Consider the following 21,604-nt stretch of genomic DNA (forward strand, 5'->3'; position numbering starts at 1 on the left):
TCAGACATGGCTCTAACAGCATTTGCGCGCTCTGTATCTCTCCTAACCCCAGAGCTATTGTGCTTGCCTCTTAATTCAGGCAATCTAGATAATACCTCTGACAGGGTATTATTCATGATTGCAGCCATGTCCTGCAAGGTAATCGCTATGGGCGTCCCTGATGTAATTGGCGCCATATTAGCGTGCGTTCCCTGAGCGGGAGGCAAAGGGTCTGACACGTGGGGAGAGTTAGTCGGCATAACTTCCCCCTCGATAGAACCCTCTGCTCTGTGGCTTTTTACCTCCCTCAATACGACTTTTGAAGCCTTTTGAGCCCTTCAGAGAAGTCCTGGATCATGCAGGAAGAAGCTGGATGTCTGTGTCTAATTTTTGCTGTGCAAAAAAAAACGCCAAAATAGGCCCCTCCCACTCATATTACAACAGTGGGAAGCCTCAGGGAACTGTTTCTAGGCAAAATTCAAGCCAGCCATGTGGAAAAAACTAGGCCCCAATAAGTTTTATCACTAAACATATGTAAAAAACGATTAAACATGCCAGCAAACGTTTTAAAATACACTTTTATAAGAGTATGTATCTCTATTAATAAGCCTGATACCAGTCACTATCACTGCATTTAAGGCTTTACTTGCATTACTTCGGTATCAGCAGCATTTTCTAGCAAATCCCATCCCTAGAAAAATATTTTAACTGCACATACCTTATTGCAGGAAACCTGCACGCTATTTCCCCTCTGAAGTTACCTCACTCCTCAAAATATGTGAGAACAGCAAAGGATCTTAGTTACTTCTGCTAAGATCATAGAAAACGCAGGCAGATTCTTCTTCTAAATACTGCCTGAGATAAACAGTATCATTTAAAAATAAACTTTTGATTGAAGAAATAAACTAAGTATAAAACACCACAGTCCTCTTACGACCTCCATCTTAGTTGAGAGTTGCAAGAGAATGACTGGATATGGCAGTGAGGGGAGGAGCTATATAGCAGCTCTGCTGTGGGTGATCCTCTTGCAACTTCCTGTTGGGAAGGGGAATATCCCACAAGTAATGGATGATCCGTGGACTGGATACACTTAACAAGAGAAAAAAGATTTTACTTACCCCAAGACACTCATCTACATATAGTAGATAGCCAAACCAGTACTGAAACGAGAATCAGTAGAGGTAATGGTATATAAGAGTATATCGTCGATCTGAAAAGGGAGGTAGGAGAAGAAATCTCTACGACCGATAACAGAGAACTTATGAAATAGATCCCCTAGAGGAAGACCATTGTATTCAAATAGGCAATACTCTCTTCACATCCCTCTGACATTCACTGCACTCTCAGAGGAAAACCGGGCTTCAGCCTGCTGCGAAGCACATATCAACATAGAATCTAGCACAAACTTATATCACCACCTCCATGGGAGGCAAAGTTTATAAAACTGAATTGTGGGTGTGGTGAGGGGTGTATTTATAGGCATTTTAAGGTTTGGGAAACTTTGCCCCTCCTGGTAGGAATGTATATCCCATACGTCACTAGCTCATGGACTCTTGCTAATTACATGAAAGAAATTATCGATTTCCTTATATGGCAGTTTCAGGAATGGGAAAAAAATGCAAACAGCATAGCCCTCTGAGCATAGAAAAAAAAAAGCAAGAGGCATATAGGAAGTGGGGTTTAAATCATTAAAAGTATTTGGCGCCAAGTATGACGCACAATGAAATTTTTGGCGCTAACAACATCTGGAAATGACGCAACTCGCGTCATGGCAAACACAACCTTGTGCAAGGAAACCTGGCAGCAACTAAGAGGCCGGAAATTACGAATTTGCGACACAGAACGTACCTTTGCGCCAAAAAATACTTGCGCCAAGAATGACGCAATAAATATCAGCATTTTGCAACCTCGCGTGCCTAATTTTGCCCGTGAAAATTAAATGAAAGTCAGTCAATTTAAAGAAAAAGACTATACCTCAGGTAAGAAAAATATAACTTCCTAAAAATGTTTTGCCCAGTTTTGAAACGGATAGTCTGCAAAAGGAAATATACATAAACCTGACTCATGGCAAATATAAGTACAATACATATATTTAGAACTTTGTTTTATTATAAAGTGCCAAACTATAGCTGAGAGTGTCTTAAGTAATGAAAACATACTTACTGAAAGACACCCATCCACATATAGCAGATAGCCAATCCAGTACTGAAACAGTAACAGTAGAGGTAATGGAATATGAGAGTATATTGTCCATCTGAAAAGGGAGGTAGGAGATGAATCTCTATGACCGAGAACAGAGAACCTTTGAAAAGATTTCCTGCGAGGAAAACCATAAAATCAATAGGCAATACTCTCTTCACATCCCTCCGACATTCACTGTACTCAGGCTTCAAAATGCTGAGAAGCGCATATCATAGAAGAAAATCAAGCACAAACTTACTTCACCACCTCCATGGGAGGCAAAGTTTGTAAAACTGATTTGTGGGTGTGGTGGGAGGTGTATTTATAGGCATTTTGAGGTTTGGGAAACTTTGCCCCTCCTGGTAGGATTGTATATCCCATACGTCACTAGCTCATGGACTCTTGCCAAATACATGAAAGAAATATAAAAGTTCAGTTGCATCAAAAAATAAAATTAAAAAGGGACATAAAACAAGTTGGGATAGAGACAAAATATAATATGTACTTTAAATTCTTTACCTGCAAATTTATACTGGAGTGCCTCACCATTAACCCTTTATTTTAAGTTTCCGAATTGTAAAGCTCTAACTCCCCCCACCCCCAATACATGTTCTTCTATGGCTGTATCTATATCTACTGTTACATTGGTAGAATGCAAAAATGCATAGGGATTATCTGCTGGAGCATGCCTAGAAGCTGTGAACTCAGCTGAAATACAATGCCTGTGTCTAAACAATTATAAGGGGTGGGGGGGAGTGGAGCTCAGTGCTACAGAAATTAAAATGGCACTATTAATGCACCATACCTTGCCCAGGCCTTGGTGTGACAGGTGTTCCAGTGGATGGGGTCTCAAGCTCCTAGGGAAAAATAAACCGCACAATTGTAAATCTGATTAATGAATTCAAAAGGATTTTCACTGTGACAGGGAAAAAAAATATAACTTACTTTTATCTTCTTTGATTCTGGATCAAATCTTTCTAGAATTAACTTAGCAGCCTTGTACGTTTCTTTCTCCATCACCTCTTCAAGCTGTAATTTAAAACCAGCAAGTCATACAATGTAAAAAGACAATATACTTTAATTCAATTAGGAAAAATAAAGAAAATGTATGCTTACCTGATAAATGTATTTCTTTCTTGACACGGTGAGTCCACGGATCATCATATTTACTGTTGGGAATATCACTCCTCAACAACAGGAGACGGCAAAGAGCACCACAGCAAGGCTGTTAAATACCACTCTCCCCTACCCACAATCCCCAGTCATTCGACCAAAGGGAAAGGAGAAAGGAAGTAATATAAGGTGCAAAGGTGCCTGAGGCTTACAGAAAAATAAACTGTCTGAAAAATACAGGGCAGGCCGTGGACTCACTGTGTCAAGAAATAAATACATTTATCAGGTAAGCATAAATTTTATTTTATTTCTAATGACACAGTGAGTCAACGGATCATTATTACTGTTGGGAGCCAATACCCAAGCAAGAGAACACGGATGATAAGGGAGGGACAAGAAAGTAAACCTTAACAGAAGGCACCACTGCTTGAAGAACATTTCTCCCAAATGAAGCCTCAGCCAAAGCAAAAGTATCAAATTCGTAAAATTTTGAAAAAAGTGTGTAAAGATGACCAAGTAGCAGCCTTGCAAATCTGTTCCACAGAAGCTCCATTTTTGAAAGACCAAGAAGAAGAAACCAAGAAGAAGATTTTCTCAGGAGGCTGCTGTCCAGCAGTCTCATATGCCAAGCGAATAACACTCTTCAGCCAAAAAGAAAGAAGTAGCCGTAGCTTTCTGACCCTTGTGCTTCCCAGAAAAAAACACAATTTATGCTTACCTGATAAATTTATTTCTCTTGTGGTGTATCCAGTCCACGGATCATCCATTACTTGTGGGATATTCTCCTTCCCAACAGGAAGTTGCAAGAGGATCACCCACAGCAGAGCTGCTATATAGCTCCTCCCCTAACTGCCATATCCAGTCATTCGACCGAAACAAGCCGAGAAAGGAGAAACCATAGGGTGCAGTGGTGACTGTAGTTTAATCTAAAATTTTTACCTGCCTTAAAATGACAGGGCGGGCCGTGGACTGGATACACCACAAGAGAAATAAATTTATCAGGTAAGCATAAATTGTGTTTTCTCTTGTAAGGTGTATCCAGTCCACGGATCATCCATTACTTGTGGGATACCAATACCAAAGCTAAACTACACGGATGAAGGGAAGGACAAGGCAGGTACCACTGCCTGTAAAACCTCTCTCCCAAAAATAGCTTCCAAAGAAGCAAAAGTATAAAATTTGTAGAATTTGGAAAAAGTATGAAGCGAAGACCAAGTCGCCGCCTTGCAAAACATAATTTATGTAAGAACTTACCTGATAAATTCATTTCTTTCATATTAGCAAGAGTCCATGAGCTAGTGACGTATGGGATATACATTCCTACCAGGAGGGGCAAAGTTTCCCAAACCTCAAAATGCCTATAAATACACCCCTCACCACACCCACAATTCAGTTTAACGAATAGCCAAGAAGTGGGGTGATAAAAAAGTGCGAAAGCATACAAATAAGGAATTGGAATAATTGTGCTTTATACAAAAATCATAACCACCACAAAAAAGGGTGGGCCTCATGGACTCTTGCTAATATGAAAGAAATGAATTTATAAGGTAAGTTCTTACATAAATTATGTTTTCTTTCATGTAATTAGCAAGAGTCCATGAGCTAGTGACGTATGGGATAATGATTACCCAAGATGTGGATCTTTCCATGCAAGAGTCACTAGAGAGGGAGGGATACAATAAAGACAGCCAATTCCTGCTGAAAATAATCCACACCCAAAATAAAGTTTAATGAAAAACATAAGCAGAAGATTCAAACTGAAACCGCTGCCTGAAGTACTTTTCTACCAAAAACTGCTTCAGAAGAAGAAAATACATCAAAATGGTAGTATTTAGTAAAAGTATGCAAAGAGGACCAAGTTGCTGTTTTGCAAATCTGATCAATCGAAGCTTCATTCTTAAACGCCCAGGAAGTAGAAACTGACCTAGTAGAATGAGCTGTAATCCTTTGAGGCGGAGTTTTACCCGACTCAACATAGGCAAGATGAATTAAAGATTTCAACCAAGATGCCAAAGAAATGGCAGAAGCTTTCTGGCCTTTTCTAGAACCGGAAAAGATAACAAATAAACTAGAAGTCTTTCAGAAGCTTCAACATAATATTTCAAAGCTCTAACAACATCCAAAGAATGTAACGATTTCTCCTTAGAATTCTTAGGATTAGGACATAATGAAGGAACCACAATTTCTCTACTAATGTTGTTGGAATTCACAACTTTAGGTAAAAATTCAAAAGAAGTTCGCAACACTGCCTTATCCTGAAGAAAAATCAGAAAAGGAGACTCACAAGAAAGAGCAGATAATTCAGAAACTCTTCTGGCAGAAGAGATTGCCAAAAGGAACAAAACTTTCCAAGAAAGTAATTTAATGTCCAATGAATGCATAGGTTCAAACGGAGGAGCTTGAAGAGCCCCTAGAACCAAATTCAAACTCCAAGGAGGAGAAATTGACTTAATGACAGGTTTTATACGAACCAAAGCTTGTACAAAACAATGAATATCAGGAAGATTAGCAATCTTTCTGTGAAAAAGAACAGAAAGAGCAGAGATTTGTCCTTTCAAGGAACTTGCGGACAAACCTTTATCTAAACCATCCTGAAGAAACTGTAAAATTCTTGGAATTCTAAAAGAATGCCAAGAAAAATGATGAGAAAGACACCAAGAAATATAAGTCTTCCAGACTCTATAATATATCTCTCTGGATACAGATTTACGAGCCTGTAACATAGTATTAATCACAGAGTCAGAGAAACCTCTTTGACTAAGAATCAAGCGTTCAATCTCCATACCTTTAAATTTAAGGATTTGAGATCCTGATGGAAAAAAAGGACCTTGCGACAGAAGGTCTGGTCGTAGCGGAAGAGTCCACGGATGGCAAGAGGCCATCCGTACAAGATCCGCATACCAAAACCTGTGAGGCCATGCCGGAGCTACCAGCAGAGCAAACGAGCATTCCTTCAGAATCTTGGAGATTACTCTTGGAAGAAGAACTAGAGGCGGAAAGATATAGGCAGGATGATACTTTCAAGAAAGTGACAATGCATCCACTGCTTCCGCTTGAGGATCCCTGGATCTGGACAGATACCTGGGAAGTTTCTTGTTTAGATGAGAGGCCATCAGATCTATTTCTGGAAGTCCCCACATTTGAACAATCTGAAGAAATACCTCTGGGTGAAGAGACCATTCGCCCGGATGTAACGTTTGGCGACTGAGATAATCCGCTTCCCAATTGTCTATACCTGGGATATGAACCGCAGAGATTAGACAGGAGCTGGATTCCGCCCAAACCAGAATTCGAGATACTTCTTTCATAGCCAGAGGACTGTGAGTCCCTCCTTGATGATTGATGTATGCCACAGTTGTGACATTGTCTGTCTGAAAACAAATTAACGATTCTCTCTTCAGAAGAGGCCAAGACTGAAGAGCTCTGAAAATTGCACGGAGTTCCAAAATATTGATCGGTAATCTCACCTCCTGAGATTCCCAAACTCCTTGTGCCGTCAGAGATCCCCACACAGCTCCCCAACCTGTGAGACTTGCATCTGTTGAAATTACAGTCCAGGTCGGAAGCACAAAAGAAGCCCCCTGAATTAAACGATGGTGATCTGTCCACCACGTTAGAGAGTGTCGTACAATCGGTTTTAAAGATATTAATTGAGATATCTTTGTGTAATCCCTGCACCATTGATTCAGCATACAGAGCTGAAGAGGTCGCATGTGAAAACGAGCAAAGGGGATCGCGTCCGATGCAGCAGTCATAAGACCTAGAATTTCCATGCATAAGGCTACCGAAGGGAATGATTGTGACTGAAGGTTTCGACAAGCTGAAATCAATTTTAGACGTCTCTTGTCTGTTAAAGACAGAGTCATGGACACTGAATCTATCTGGAAACCCAGAAAAGTTACCCTTGTCTGAGGAATCAATGAACTTTTTGGTAAATTGATCCTCCAACCATGATCTTGAAGAAACAACACAAGTCGATTCGTATGAGATTCTGCTAAATGTAAAGACTGAGCAAGTACCAAGATATCGTCCAAATAAGGAAATACCACAATACCCTGTTCTCTGATTACAGACAGAAGGGCACCGAGAACTTTTGTAAAAATTCTTGGAGCTGTAGCTAGGCCAAACGGCAGAGCCACAAACTGGTAATGCTTGTCCAGAAAAGAGAATCTCAGGAACTGATAATGATCTGGATGAATCGGAATATGCAGATAAGCATCCTGTAAATCTATTGTGGACATATAATGCCCTTGCTGAACAAAAGGCAAGATAGTCCTTACAGTTACCATTTTGAACGTTGGTATCCTTACATAACGATTCAATATTTTTAGATCCAGAACTGGTCTGAAGGAATTCTCCTTCTTTGGTACAATGAAGAGATTTGAATAAAACCCCATCCCCTGTTCCAGAACTGGAACTGGCATAATTACTCCAGCCAACTCTAGATCTGAAACACAATTCAGAAATGCTTGAGCTTTCACTGGATTTACTGGGACACGGGAAAGAAAAAATCTCTTTGCAGGAGGTCTCATCTTGAAACCAATTCTGTACCCTTCTGAAACAATGTTCTGAATCCAAAGATTGTGAACAGAATTGATCCAAATTTCTTTGAAAAAACATAACCTGCCCCCTACCAGCTGAGCTGAAATGAGGGCCGCACCTTCATGTGGACTTAGAAGCAGGCTTTGCCTTTCTAGAAGGCTTGGATTTATTCCAGACTGGAGATGGTTTCCAAACTGAAACTGCTCCTGAGGATGAAGGATCAGGCTTTTGTTCTTTGTTGAAACGAAAGGAACGAAAACGATTATTAGCCCTGTTTTTACCCTTAGATTTTTTATCCTGTGGTAAAAAAGTTCCTTTCCCACCAGTAACAGTTGAGATAATGGAATCCAACTGAGAACCAAATAATTTGTTACCCTGGAAAGAAATGGAAAGTAGAGTTGATTTAGAAGCCATATCAGCATTCCAAGTTTTAAGCCATAAAGCTCTTCTAGCTAAAATAGCTAGAGACATAAACCTGACATCAACTCTGATAATATCAAAAATGGCATCACAGATAAAATTATTAGCATGCTGAAGAAGAATAATAATATTATGAGAATCATGATCTGTTACTTGTTGTGCTAAAGTCTCCAACCAAAAAGTTGAAGCTGCAGCAACATCAGCCAAAGATATAGCAGGTCTAAGAAGATTACCTGAACACAGATAAGCTTTTCTTAGAAAGGATTCAATTTTCCTATCTAAAGGATCTTTAAACGAAGTACCATCTGACGTAGGAATAGTAGTACGTTTAGCAAGGGTAGAAATAGCCCCATCAACTTTAGGGATTTTGTCCCAAAATTCTAATCTGTCAGACGGCACAGGATATAATTGCTTAAAACGTTTAGAAGGAGTAAATGAATTACCCAATTTATCCCATTCTCTGGAAATTACTTCAGAAATAGCATTAGGAACAGGAAAAACTTCTGGAATAACCACAGGAGATTTAAACACCTTATCTAAACGTTTAGAATTAGTATCAAGAGGACCAGAATCCTCTATTTCTAAAGCAATTAGTACTTCTTTAAGTAAAGAACGAATAAATTCCATTTTAAATAAATATGAAGATTTATCAGCATCAATCTCTGAGACAGAATCCTCTGAACCAGAAGAGTCATCAGAATCAGAATGATGATGTTCATTTAAAAATTCATCTGTAGAGAGAGAAGTTTAAAAAGATTTTTTATGTTTCCTAGAAGGAGAAATAACAGACATAGCCTTCTTGATGGATTCAGAAACAAAATCTCTTATGTTATCAGGAACATTCTGCACCTTAGATGTTGAGGGAACTGCAACAGGCAATGGTACGTTACTAAAGGAAATATTATCTGCTTTAACAAGTTTGTCATGACAATTAATACAAACAACAGCCGGAGGAATAGCTACCAAAAGTTTACAGCAGATACACTTAGCTTTGGTAGTTCCAGCACTAGACAGCGATTTTCCTGAAGTATCTTCTGACTCAGATGCAACGTGAGACATCTTGCAATATGTAAGAGAAAAAACAACATATAAAGCAAAATTGATCAAATTCCTTAAATGACAGTTTCAGGAATGGGAAAAAATGCCAATAAACAAGCTTCTAGTAACCAGAAGCAAAGAAAAAATCAGACTGAAATAATGTGGAGACAAAAGCGATGCCCATATTTTTTGGCGCCAAATAATACGCCCACATTGTTTGGCACCTAAATGCTTTTTTGGCGCCAAAAATGACGCCACATCCGGAACGCCGACATCTTTGGCGCAAAAGGACGTCAAAAAATGACGCAACTTCCGGCGACACATATGACGCCGGAAACAGAAAAGATTTTTTGCGCCAAAAAAGTCCGCGCCAAAATGACGCAATAAAATGAAGCATTTTCAGCCCCCGCGAGCCTAACAGCCCACAGGGAAAAAAAGTCAAATTTTTAAGGTAAGAAAAAATGATTGATTCAAACGCATTATCCCAAATATGAAACTGACTGTCTGAAATAAGGAATGTTGAACATTCTGAGTCAAGGCAAATAAATGTTTGAATACATATATTTAGAACTTTATAAATAAAGTGCCCAACCATAGCTTAGAGTGTCACAGAAAATAAGATTTACTTACCCCAGGACACTCATCTACACGTTTGTAGAAAGCCAAACCAGTACTGAAACGAAAATCAGCAGAGGTAATGGTATATATAAGAGTATATCGTCGATCTGAAAAGGGAGGTAAAAGATGAATCTCTACGACCGATAACAGAGAACCTATGAAATAGACCCCGTAGAAGGAGATCACTGCATTCAAATAGGCAATACTCTCCTCACATCCCTCTGACATTCACTGCACGCTGAGAGGAAAACCGGGCTCCAACTTGCTGCGGAGCGCATATCAACGTAGAATCTAGCACAAACTTACTTCACCACCTCCATAGGAGGCAAAGTTTGTAAAACTGAATTGTGGGTGTGGTGAGGGGTGTATTTATAGGCATTTTGAGGTTTGGGAAACTTTGCCCCTCCTGGTAGGAATGTATATCCCATACGTCACTAGCTCATGGACTCTTGCTAATTACATGAAAGAAATCTGTTTTTTTAAAGGCCCAAGTGGAAGCCACAGCTCTAGTAGAATGAGCTGTAATCCTTTCAGGGGGCTGCTGTCCAGCAGTCTCATAGGCTAAGCGGATTATGCTTCGAAGCCAAAAAGAAATAGAGGTTGCCGAAGCCTTCTGACCTCTTCTCTGTCCAGAGTAAACAACAAACAAAGCAGATGATTGATGAAAATCTTTAGTAGCTTGTAAGTAAAACTTTAAAGCACGTACCACGTCCAGATTATGTAAAAGACGTTCCTTCTTTGAAGAAGGATTAGGACACAATGATGGAACAACAATCTCGATTGATATTCTTAGTAGATACCACCTTAGGCAAAAACCCAGGTTTTGTACGCAGAACTGCCTTATCTGCATGGAAGATCAGATAAGGAGAATCACATTGTAAAGCAGATAACTCGGAGACTCTACGAGCCGAGGAAATAGCCATCAAAAAAAGAACTTTCCAAGGTAAAAGCTTGATATCTATGGAATGAAGAGGTTCAAACTGAACCCCATGAAGAACTTTAAGAACCAAATTTAAGCTCCATGGGGGAGCAACAGGTTTAAACACAGGCTTGATTCTAACCAACGCCTGACAAAATGCCTGAACGTCTGGAACATCCGCCAGACGCTTGTGCAAAAGAATAGACAGTGCAGAGATCTGTCCTTTTAAGGAACTAGCTGATAATCCTTTCTCCAAACCCTCTTGGAGAAAAGATAATATCCTGGGAATCCTAATCTTACTCCATGAGTAACTCTTGGATTCACACTAATAAAGATATTTACGCCATATCTTATGGTAGATTTTCCTGGTAACAGGCTTTTGTGCCTGTATTAAGGTATCAATGACTGACTCGGAGAAGCCACGCTTTGATAAAATCAAGCGTTCAATCTCCATGCAGTCAGTCTCAGAGAAATTAGATTTGGATGATTGAAAGGACCTTGAAGTAGAAGGTCTCGTCTCAAAGGCAGAGTCCAAGGTGGAAAGGATGACATGTCCACTAGGTCTGCATACCAGGTCCTGCGTGGCCACGCAGGCGCCATCAAAATCACTGATGCTCTCTCCTGCTTGATTTTGGCAATCAGTCGAGGGAGCAGAGGAAACGGTGCAAGCTTGGCGTTCTGGCGAGACGCCATGAAATCCAGTTCTGGTTTGCCCCAACGATGAATCAATTGAGCAAACACCTCCGGATGGAGTTCCCACTCCCCCGGATGAAAAGTCTGACGACTTAGAAATTCCACCTCCCAGTTCTCTACACCTGGGAAATGGATCGCTGATAGGTAGCAAGAGTGTTTCTCTGCCCAGCAAATTATTTTGGAGACTTCTAACATCGCTAACGAACTCCTTGTCCCCCCTTGATGGTTGGTGTAAGCCACAGTCGTGATGTTGTCCGACTGAAATCTGATGAACCTCAAGGTTGTTAACTAAGGCCAAGCCTGAAGAGCATTGAATATTGCCCTCAATTCCAGAAAATTTATTGGGAGGAGTTTCTCCTCCTGAGTCCACGATCCCTTCAGGGAGTTCCAGACTGCACCCCAACTTAGAAGGCTGGCATCTGTCGTTACAATTGTCCAATCTGGCCTGCGAAAGGTCATACCTTTGGACAGATGGACCCGAGATAGCCACCAGAGAAGAGAATCTCTAGTCTCTTGATCCAGATTTCATAGAGGGGATAAATCTGTTTAATCCCTATTCCACTGACTGAGCATGCATAGTTGCAGCGGTCTGAGATGTAGGCGCGCAAACGGAACTATGTCTATTGCCGCTACCATTAAGCCAATTACCTCCATGCACTGAGCCACCGAAGGGCGCGGAATAGAATGGAGAACACGGCAAGAATTTAGAAGTTTTGATAACCTGGACTCCGTCAGGTAAATTTTCATTTCTACAGAATCTATCAGAGTCCCTAGGAAGGAGACTCTTGTGAGTGGGGACAGAGAACTCTTCCTCGTTCACTTTCCACCCGCGCGACCTCAGAAATGCCAGAACTATGTCCGTATGGGACTTGGCAATTTGGAAATTTGACGCCTGTATCAGGATGTCGTCTAGATAAGGGGCCACGGCTATGCCCCGCGGCCTTAGGACCGCCAGAAGCGACCCCAGAACCTTTGTAAAAATTCTTGGGGCTGTAGCTAACCCGAAGGGAAGAGCCACAAACTGGTAATGCCTGTCCAGAAAGGCAAACCTTAGGAACCGATGATCTTTGTGCATCGGAATGTGAAGGTAAGCATCCTTTAGATCCACCGTAGTCATATATTGACCCTCATGGATCATAGGTAGGATGGTCCGAATAGTTTCCATTTTGAATGATGGAACTCTGAGGAATTTGTTTAAGATCTTTAGATCCAAGATTGGTCTGAAGGTTCCCTCTCTTTTTTGGGAACCACAAACAGATTTGAGTAAAATCCCTGTCCCTTCTTTGGAACTGGTGGATCACTCCCATAACTAGGAGGTCTTGCACACAGTGTAAGAACGCCTCTTTCTTTATCTGGTTGACAGATAATCATGAAAGGTGAAATCTCCCTTATGGAGGAGAAGCCTTGAAGTCCAGAAGATACCCCTGAGATATAATCTCCAACGCCCAGGGATCCTGAACATCTCTTGCCCACGCCTGGGCGAAGAGAGAAAGTCTGCCCCCTACTAGATCCGTTACCGGATAGGGGGCCATTCCTTCATGCTGTCTTAGAGACAGCAGCCGGCTTTTTGGCCTGCTTGCCTTTGTTCCAGGACTGGTTAGGTTTCCAGGCCGTCTTGGACCGAGCAAAAGTTCCCTCTTGTTTTGTAGCAGAGGAAGTTGATGCTGCACTTGCCTTGAAGTTTCGAAAGGCACGAAAATTAGACTGTTTGGCCCTTGATTTGGACCTGTCCTGAGGAAGGGCATGACCTTTACCTCCAGTAATGTCAGCAATAATTTCCTTCAAACCAGGCCTGAATAGGGTCTGCCCCTTGAAGGGAATGTTAAATAGTTTAGATTTGAAGTCACATCAGCTGACCAAGAGTTGAGCCATATCGCCCTACGCGTCTGGATGGCAAATCCAGAATTCTTAGCCGTTAGTTTAGTCAAATGAACAATGGCATCAGAAACAAAAGAATTAGCTAGCTTAAGTGCTCTAAGCTTGTTAAGTATGTCCTCCAATGGAGTTGTTGTCTGTAAAGCCTCTTCAAGAGCCTCAATCCAGAACGCCGCAGCAGTGACAGGAACAATGCATGCAAGTGGCTGCAGGATAAAACCTTGTTGAATAAACATTTTCTTAAAGTAACCCTCTAATTTTTTATCCATAGGATCTGAAAAAGCACAACTGTCCTCGACAGGGATAGTAGTACGCTTTGCTAAAGTAGAAACTGCTCCCTCCACCTTAGGGACCGTTTGCCATAAGTCCCGTGTAATGGCGTCTATGGGAAACATTTTTCTAAAAATAGGAGGGGGGGGGGAAACGGCACACCGGGTCTATCCCACTCTTTATTAATAATTTCTGTAAACCTTTTAGGTATTGGAAAAACCTCAGTACACACCGGCACTGCAAAGTATTTATCCAGTCTACACAATTTCTCTGGCACTGCAATTGTGTCACAGTCATTCAGAGCAGCTAAAACCTCCCTAAGCAAAACACAGAGGTTCTCAAGCTTAAATTTAAAAGTAGAAATATCAGAATCAGGTTTCCCTGAGTCAGAGATATCACCCACAGACTGAAGCTCTCCTTCCTCAGCTTCTGCATATTGTGAGGCAGTATCAGACATGGCTCTTAAAGCGTCTGTTTGCTCTGTATTACGCCTAACACCAGAGCTATCACGCTTTCCTCTAAATTCAGGTAGTCTGGCTAATACCGCTGACAGTGTATTATCCATGACTGCCGCCATGTCTTGTAAAGTAATCGCTATGGGCGTCCTTGATGTACTTGGCGCCATTTGAGCGTGAGTCCCTTGAGTGGGAGTCAAAGGGTCTGACACGTGGGGAGAGTTAGTCGGCATAACTTCCCCCTCGTCAGAATCCTCTGGTGATAAATTTTTATCAAAAGCTGATCTTTATTGTTTAAAGTGAAATCAATACATTTAGTACACATTCTCATATGGGGTTCCACCATGGCTTTTAAACATAATGAACAAGGAGTTTCCTCTATGTCAGACATGTTTGTACAGACTAGCAATGAGACTAGCAAGCTTGGAAAACACTTTACATCAAGTTAACAAGCAAATATAAAAAACGGTACTGTGCCTTTAAGAGAAACAAATTGTCAAAATTTGAAAAACAGTGAAAAAAAGCAGTAAATCAAACAAAATTTTTACAGTGTATGTAATAGGTTAGCAGAGCATTGCACCCACTTGCAAATGGATGATTAACCCCTTAATGCAAAAAACGGATAAAAAATAACGAAATAAACGTTTTTTAAACAGTCACAACTGCCACAGCACAGCTGTGGCCCTACCTTCCTCAATAAACGACTTTTGAAGCCTTTAGAGCCCTTCAGAGATGTCCTATAGCATGCAGGGGACTGCTGAGGGAAGCTGAATGTAATTTTAACTGCGCAAAAAAGCGCTAAAATAGGCCCCTCCCACTCATACTACAACAGTGGAAAGCCTCAGGAAACTGTTTCTAGGCAAAAATCAAGCCAGCCATGTGGAAAAAACTAGGCCCCAATAAGTTTTATCACCAAAGCATATATAAAAACGATTAAACATGCCAGCAAACGTTTTATATTGCCATATTATCAGAGTATATATCTCTGGTAGTAAGCCTGATACAAGTCGCTATTAAATCACTGTTTTTAGGCTTAACTTACATTAATCAGGTACCAGCAGCATTTTCTAGTCCCTAGAAAATCTTAAAACTGCACATACCTCAATAGCAGGATAACCTGCACGCCATTCTCCCTCTGAAGTTACCTCACTCCTCAGACATATGTGAGAACAGCAGTGGATCTTAGTTACAAGCTGCTAAGATCATAGAAAACGCAGGCAGATTCTTCTTCTAAATACTGCCTGAGATAAAATAGTACAACTCTGGTACTATTTGAAAAACAGAATTTATGTTTACCTGATAAATTACTTTCTCCAACGGTGTGTCCGGTCCACGGCGTCATCCTTACTTGTGGGATATTCTCTTCCCCAACAGGAAATGGCAAAGAGCCCAGCAAAGCTGGTCACATGATCCCTCCTAGGCTCCGCCTACCCCAGTCATTCGACCGACGTTAAGGAGGAATATTTGCATAGGAGAAACCATATGTTACCGTGGTGACTGTAGTTAAAGAAAATAAATTATCAGACCTGATTAAAAAAACCAGGGCGGGCCGTGGACCGGACACACCGTTGGATAAAGTAATTTATCAGGTAAACATAAATTCTGTTTTCTCCAACATAGGTGTGTCCGGTCCACGGCGTCATCCTTACTTGTGGGAACCAATACCAAAGCTTTAGGACACGGATGAAGGGAGGGAGGAAATCAGGTCACCTAAATGGAAGGCACCACGGCTTGCAAAACCTTTCTCCCAAAAATAGCCTCAGAAGAAGCAAAAGTATCAAATTTGTAAAATTTAGAAAAAGTGTGCAGTGAAGACCAAGTCGCTGCCTTACATATCTGATCAACAGAAGCCTCGTTCTTGAAGGCCCATGTGGAAGCCACAGCCCTAGTGGAGTGAGCTGTGATTCTTTCAGGAGGCTGCCGTCCGGCAGTCTCATAAGCCAATCGGATAATGCTTTTAATCCAGAAGGAGAGAGAGGTAGAAGTTGCTTTTTGACCTCTCCGTTTACCAGAATAAACAACAAACAAAGACAAAGTTTGTCTGAAATCCTTAGTAGCTGCTAAGTAAAATTTGAGAGCACGAACTACATCCAAGTTGTGCAACAAACGTTCCTTCTTTGAAACTGGATTAGGACACAAAGAAGGCACAACTATCTCCTGGTTAATGTTTTTGTTAGAAACAACTTTTGGAAGAAAACCAGGTTTAGTACGCAAAACCACCTTATCTGCATGGAACACCAGATAAGGAGAAGAACACTGCAGAGCAGATAATTCTGAAACTCTTCTAGCAGAAGAAATTGCAACCAAAAACAAAACTTTCCAAGATAATAACTTAATATCAACGGAATGTAAGGGTTCAAACGGAACCCCCTGAAGAACTGAAAGAACTAGGTTGAGACTCCAAGGAGGAGTCCAAATTTTGTAAACAGGCTTGATTCTAACCAGAGCCTGAACAAAGGCTAGAACATCTGGCACAGCTGCCAGCTTTTTGTGAAGTAACACAGACAAGGCAGAAATCTGTCCCATCAAGGAACTTGCAGATAATCCTTTTTCCAATCCTTCTCGAAGGAAGGATAGACTCTTAGGAATCTTAACCTTGTCCCAAGGGAATCCTGCAGATTCACACCAACAGATATACCAAATTATGTGGTAATTTTTCTGGTTACAGGCTTTCAGGCCTGAACAAGAGTATTAATAACAGAATCTGAGAACCCTCGCTTTGATAAGATCAAGCGTTCAATCTCCAAGCAGTCAGCTGGAGTGGGTCGAACGGACCTAGAACAAGAAGGTCTCGTCTCAAAGGTAGCTTCCATAGTGGAGCCGATGACATATTCACCAGATCTGCATACCAAGTCCTGCGTGGCCACGCAGGAGCTATCAAAATCACCGACGCCCTCTCCTGATTGATCCTGGCTACCAGCCTGGGGATGAGAGGAAACGGCGGGAACACATAAGCTAGTTTGAAGGTCCAAGGTGCTACTAGTGCATCCACTAGAGCCGCCTTGGGATCCCTGGATCTGTACCCGTAGTAAGGAACTCTGAAGTTCTGACGAGGGGCCATCAGATCCATGTCTGGAATGCCCCACGGTTGAGTGACTTGGGCAAAGATTTCCGGATGGAGTTCCCACTCCCCCGGATGCAATGTCTGACGACTCAGAAAATCCGCTTCCCAATTTTCCACTCCTGGGATGTGGATAGCAGACAGGTGGCAGGAGTGAGACTCCGCCCATAGAATGATTTTGGTCACTTCTTCCATCGCTAGGGAACTCCTTGTTCCCCCCTGATGGTTGATGTATGAACTTGGCCCTCGCTAGCTGAGGCCAAGCTTTGAGAGCATTGAATATCGCTCTCAGTTCCAGAATATTTATCGGTAGAAGAGATTCTACCCGAGACCAAAGACCCTGAGCTTTCAGGGATCCCCAGACCGCGCCCCAGCCCATCAGACTGGCGTCGGTCGTGACAATGACCCACTCTGGTCTGCGGAAGGTCATCCCTTGTGACAGGTTGTCCAGGGACAGCCACCAACGGAATGAGTCTCTGGTCCTCTGATTTTCTTGTATCTTCGGAGACAAGTCTGAATAGTCCCCATTCCACTGACTGAGCATGAACAGTTGTAATGGTCTTAGATGAATGCGCACAAAAGGAACTATGTTCATTGCCGCTACCATCAAACCTATCACTTCCATGCACTGCGCTATGGAAGGAAGAGGAACGGAATGAAGTATCCGACAAGAGTCTAGAAGTTTTGTTTTTCTGGCTTCTGTCAGAAAAATCCTCATTTCTAAGGAGTCTATACTAAAAAACTCTAAGCCACCTCCGTGGAGATGTTGCCTGTACAACGGCAAAGAGAATGACTGGGGTAGGCGGAGCCTAGGAGGGATCATGTGACCAGCTTTGCTGGGCTCTTTGCCATTTCCTGTTGGGGAAGAGAATATCCCACAAGTAAGGATGACGCCGTGGACCGGACACACCTATGTTGGAGAAATAAACTTTTGATTGAAGAAAAAACTAACTATATTTTACCACTCTCCTCTTAGTACCTCCATCTTTATTGAGAGTTGCAAGAGAATGACTGGATATGGCAGTTAGGGGAGGAGCTATATAGCAGCTCTGCTGTGGGTGATCCTCTTGCAACTTCCTGTTGGGAAGGAGAATATCCCACAAGTAATGGATGATCCGTGGACTGGATACACCTTACAAGAGAAAACAACAAACAAAGAAGATAACTGGCGAAAATCCTTAGTCGCCTGCAAATAATACTTCAACGTACGAACCACATCCAGGTTGTGCAACAAACGCTCCTTATGAGAAGAAGGATTAGGACACAAAGAAGGAACAACAATTTCTTGATTAATATTCATAGCCAAAACCATTTTGGGAAGAAAACCAAAGGCAGTACACAGGACCACCTTATCAGAATGAAAAATAAGATAAGGCGCTTTACACTGCAATGCTGAAAGCTCCGAAACTCTTCGAGCCGAAGAAATGGCAACCAAAAATAAAACCTTCCAGGATAACATCTTAATATCCAAAGAATATATAGGCTCAAACAGAGCCCATTGAAGAACTCTAAGAGAGTAAAAAACTTCAACATAGGCCGGATTCTAACCAGGGCCTGACAAAAAGATTGAACATCTGGAACATCCGTCAGACGCTTTTGTAACGAAATAGATAAAGCAAAAATTTGACCCTTCAAGGTACTTGCAGATAAACCCAGACCCTCCTGAAGAAAAGACAAAATCCTAGGAATCCTAACTCTACTCCAAGAGAACCCTCAGGATTCACACCAATACAGATATTTATGCCATATCTTAAAGTTATTTTTTCTAGTCACAGGCTTATAAGCCTGAATTAGTGTTTCAATAACAGACTCCGAAAACCCACGCTTAGATAATATCAAGCGTTCAATCTCCAAGCAGTCAGCTTCAGAGAAATGAGATTTTGATGAAGGAAGGGTCCCTGAAGCAGAAGGTCATTCCTTAACGGAAGTCTCCAAGGTGGAAAAGATGACATCTCCACCAGATCCGCATACCAGATTCTGCAAGGCCACTCCGGTGCAATGAGAATCACGACGCCCTCTCCTGCCTGATTCAAGCAATGACCCGTGGAAGGAGAGCGAACGGTGGAAAAACATACGCTAGAATGAAATTCCAAGGAACTGCCAGAGCATCTATCAGTACAGTCTAAGGGTCCCTTGACCTCGACCCGTACCTTGGAAGCTTGGCATTCTGATGAGATGCCATGAAATCCAGCTCAGACTGTCCCGACTTGAGGATCAAGCTGGAAAACACCTCCGGATGGAGTTCCCACTCCCCTGGATGAAAGGTCTGCCTGCTCAGAAAATCTGCTTCTCAATTGTCCAGCCCTGGCATATGGATCGCAGACAGACAGCAGTTGTGAGCCTCCACTCAGCGAATAATCTTGGCTATCTCTGTCATGGCCAAGGAACTCAGAGTTCCTCCCTGATGATTGATGTAAGCCACTGAGGTTATGTTGTCCGACTGGAACCTTAAAAACTGGGCTGAAGCTAACTGAAGCCAGGAAAAAGAGCACTGAAGATTGCCCTCAGTTCTAGGATATTTATAGGGAGAACCAACTCCGAGCCCCAGACAGCTCGCCATCCCAGCAGACTGGCATCCGAGGTCACAATCACCCAGGAAGGTCTGCAACAACAAGTTCCCTGAGAGAGATGATCCTGAGACAACCACCAAAGAAGAGTACCTTGACGCCTGATCCAGGTCTATTCATGTAGACAGATCCACATAATCCCCGTTCTATTGACTGAGCATGCAAAAGTGCAGAGGCCTGAGATGGAACTGAGCAAATGGTATGATGTCCATAGCCGATACCATCAGACCAATGACCTCCATACACTGAGGACTGAAGGGCAAGACAAGAATTGAAGATCTATGTTTTTCTGGCATCCATCAGAAAAAATCTTCATAGATAGTCTATGATCGTTCCCAAGAACACCACCCTTGTAGTTGGAATCAAGGAAATTTTTCCAAAATTCAACTTTCATCCGTGAGAACGCAGAAAAGACAACATCTCTGTGTGGGAGCTTGCTTGTTGAAAAGATGGCGCCTGAACTAGAATGTTGTCCAGATACGGCGCTACAGCAAAACACCTGAAACGGAGCACCGCCAGCAATGCTCCCAGGACCTTTGAGAAAAACCTGGGCGATGTTGCCAGACCGAAAGGAAGAGCCACAAATTGAAAGTTCCCATCTAGGAAAGCAAATCTCAGAAACTTGTGATGGTCCCTGTGGATGGGAATATGCAGATACGCATCCTTCAGATCTACCGTTGTCATGAATTGGCCCTCTTGAACCAAAGGAAGAATAGAACGAATAGTGTCCATCTTGAAAGACAGAACTCTGAGGAACTTGTTTACGCTCATGAGATCTAAAATTAGTCTGAAGGTTCCTTCCTTTATGGGAACCACAAACAGATTGGAATAGAATCCCAGACCCTGCTCCAGTACTGGAACAGGTACTATCACTCCCATTTCGGAAAGATCCTGAACACATTGTAAGAATGCCTCTCTCTATCTGGTCTATAGATAACATGGAGAGAAGGAACCTGCCCCTGGGAGGAAAGGCCTTGAACGAACTTTTATTCCTAGGACACGACGTCCACCACCCAAGGATCCAGGACATCCTGAAGTCAAGCCTGAGCGAAAAAAGAAATTCCTGGATCGGGGGCAGACCCTTCATGCTGACTGAGTCAGTAACAGGCTTCTTAGATTGCTTCCCCTTTATCCAAGACTGATTGGACTTCCAGGAGGACTTAGACTGTTCCTGCTTGGAAGAGGAGGGGGAAGGCTTACCAGAAAAGTTTTGAAAGGAACGAAAATTACTCTGACAACCCTTCTGCTTATTTCTTTTATCCTGAGGGAGAGAATGCCCCTTTCCTCCAGTAATATCAGGAATAATCTCAGCCAAACCCGATCCAAACAAGGTCTTACCCTTGTAAGGAATCGACAAAAGCTTAGATTTAGAGGACACATCCGCAGACCAGGACTTCAACCATAAGGCTCTACGCGCCAGTACAGCAAAGCCAGAAATCTTTGCTCCCAATTTGATGACTTGTAAGGAAGCAACCGTAATAAAGGAATTTGCCAACTTAAGAGCCTTAATCCTATCCTGGATCTCCTCAAGAGGAGTATCAGTCTGAATAGAATCAGACAACGCATCAAACCAATATGCTTCCGCACTGGTGACGGTAGCAATAGACACTGCAGGTTGCCATTGTAAACCCTGGTGAACATACATCCACTTAAGTAACGCCTCCAACTTCTTATCCATAGGATCCTTAAAGGAACAGCTATACTCAATAGGAATAGTGGTTCTCTTAGCTAAAGTGGAAATTGCTCCTTCCACCTTGGGAACCATCTGCCAAGACATAGAATCAGCAATCGAAAACATCTTCTTGAAAATTGGAGAAGGGGAAAAGGGAACCCCAGGCTTCTCCCACTCCCATGCAATAATCTCTGAAGCACG

At 42.1% G+C, this 21,604-nt stretch overlaps 1 protein-coding gene across 1 annotated transcript in view; it reads right to left on the reverse strand.

Moving 5' to 3' along the window:
* Nucleotides 1–21,604, reverse strand: part of LNPK (lunapark, ER junction formation factor) — a 587,422-nt gene that overhangs the window by 276,384 nt on the left and 289,434 nt on the right. Inside the window, exons 7-8 of the mRNA XM_053698475.1 lie at nucleotides 3,106–3,189; nucleotides 2,966–3,017 (exon numbers count right to left, since the gene is read on the reverse strand). Of these exons, the coding sequence (XP_053554450.1) occupies nucleotides 2,966–3,017; nucleotides 3,106–3,189 (136 nt within the window). The remainder of the gene's footprint in view (nucleotides 1–2,965; nucleotides 3,018–3,105; nucleotides 3,190–21,604) is intronic.

This window comes from Bombina bombina, chromosome 1, assembly GCF_027579735.1.
Source record: "Bombina bombina isolate aBomBom1 chromosome 1, aBomBom1.pri, whole genome shotgun sequence".
NCBI classification, from domain to species: Eukaryota; Metazoa; Chordata; class Amphibia; order Anura; family Bombinatoridae; genus Bombina; species Bombina bombina.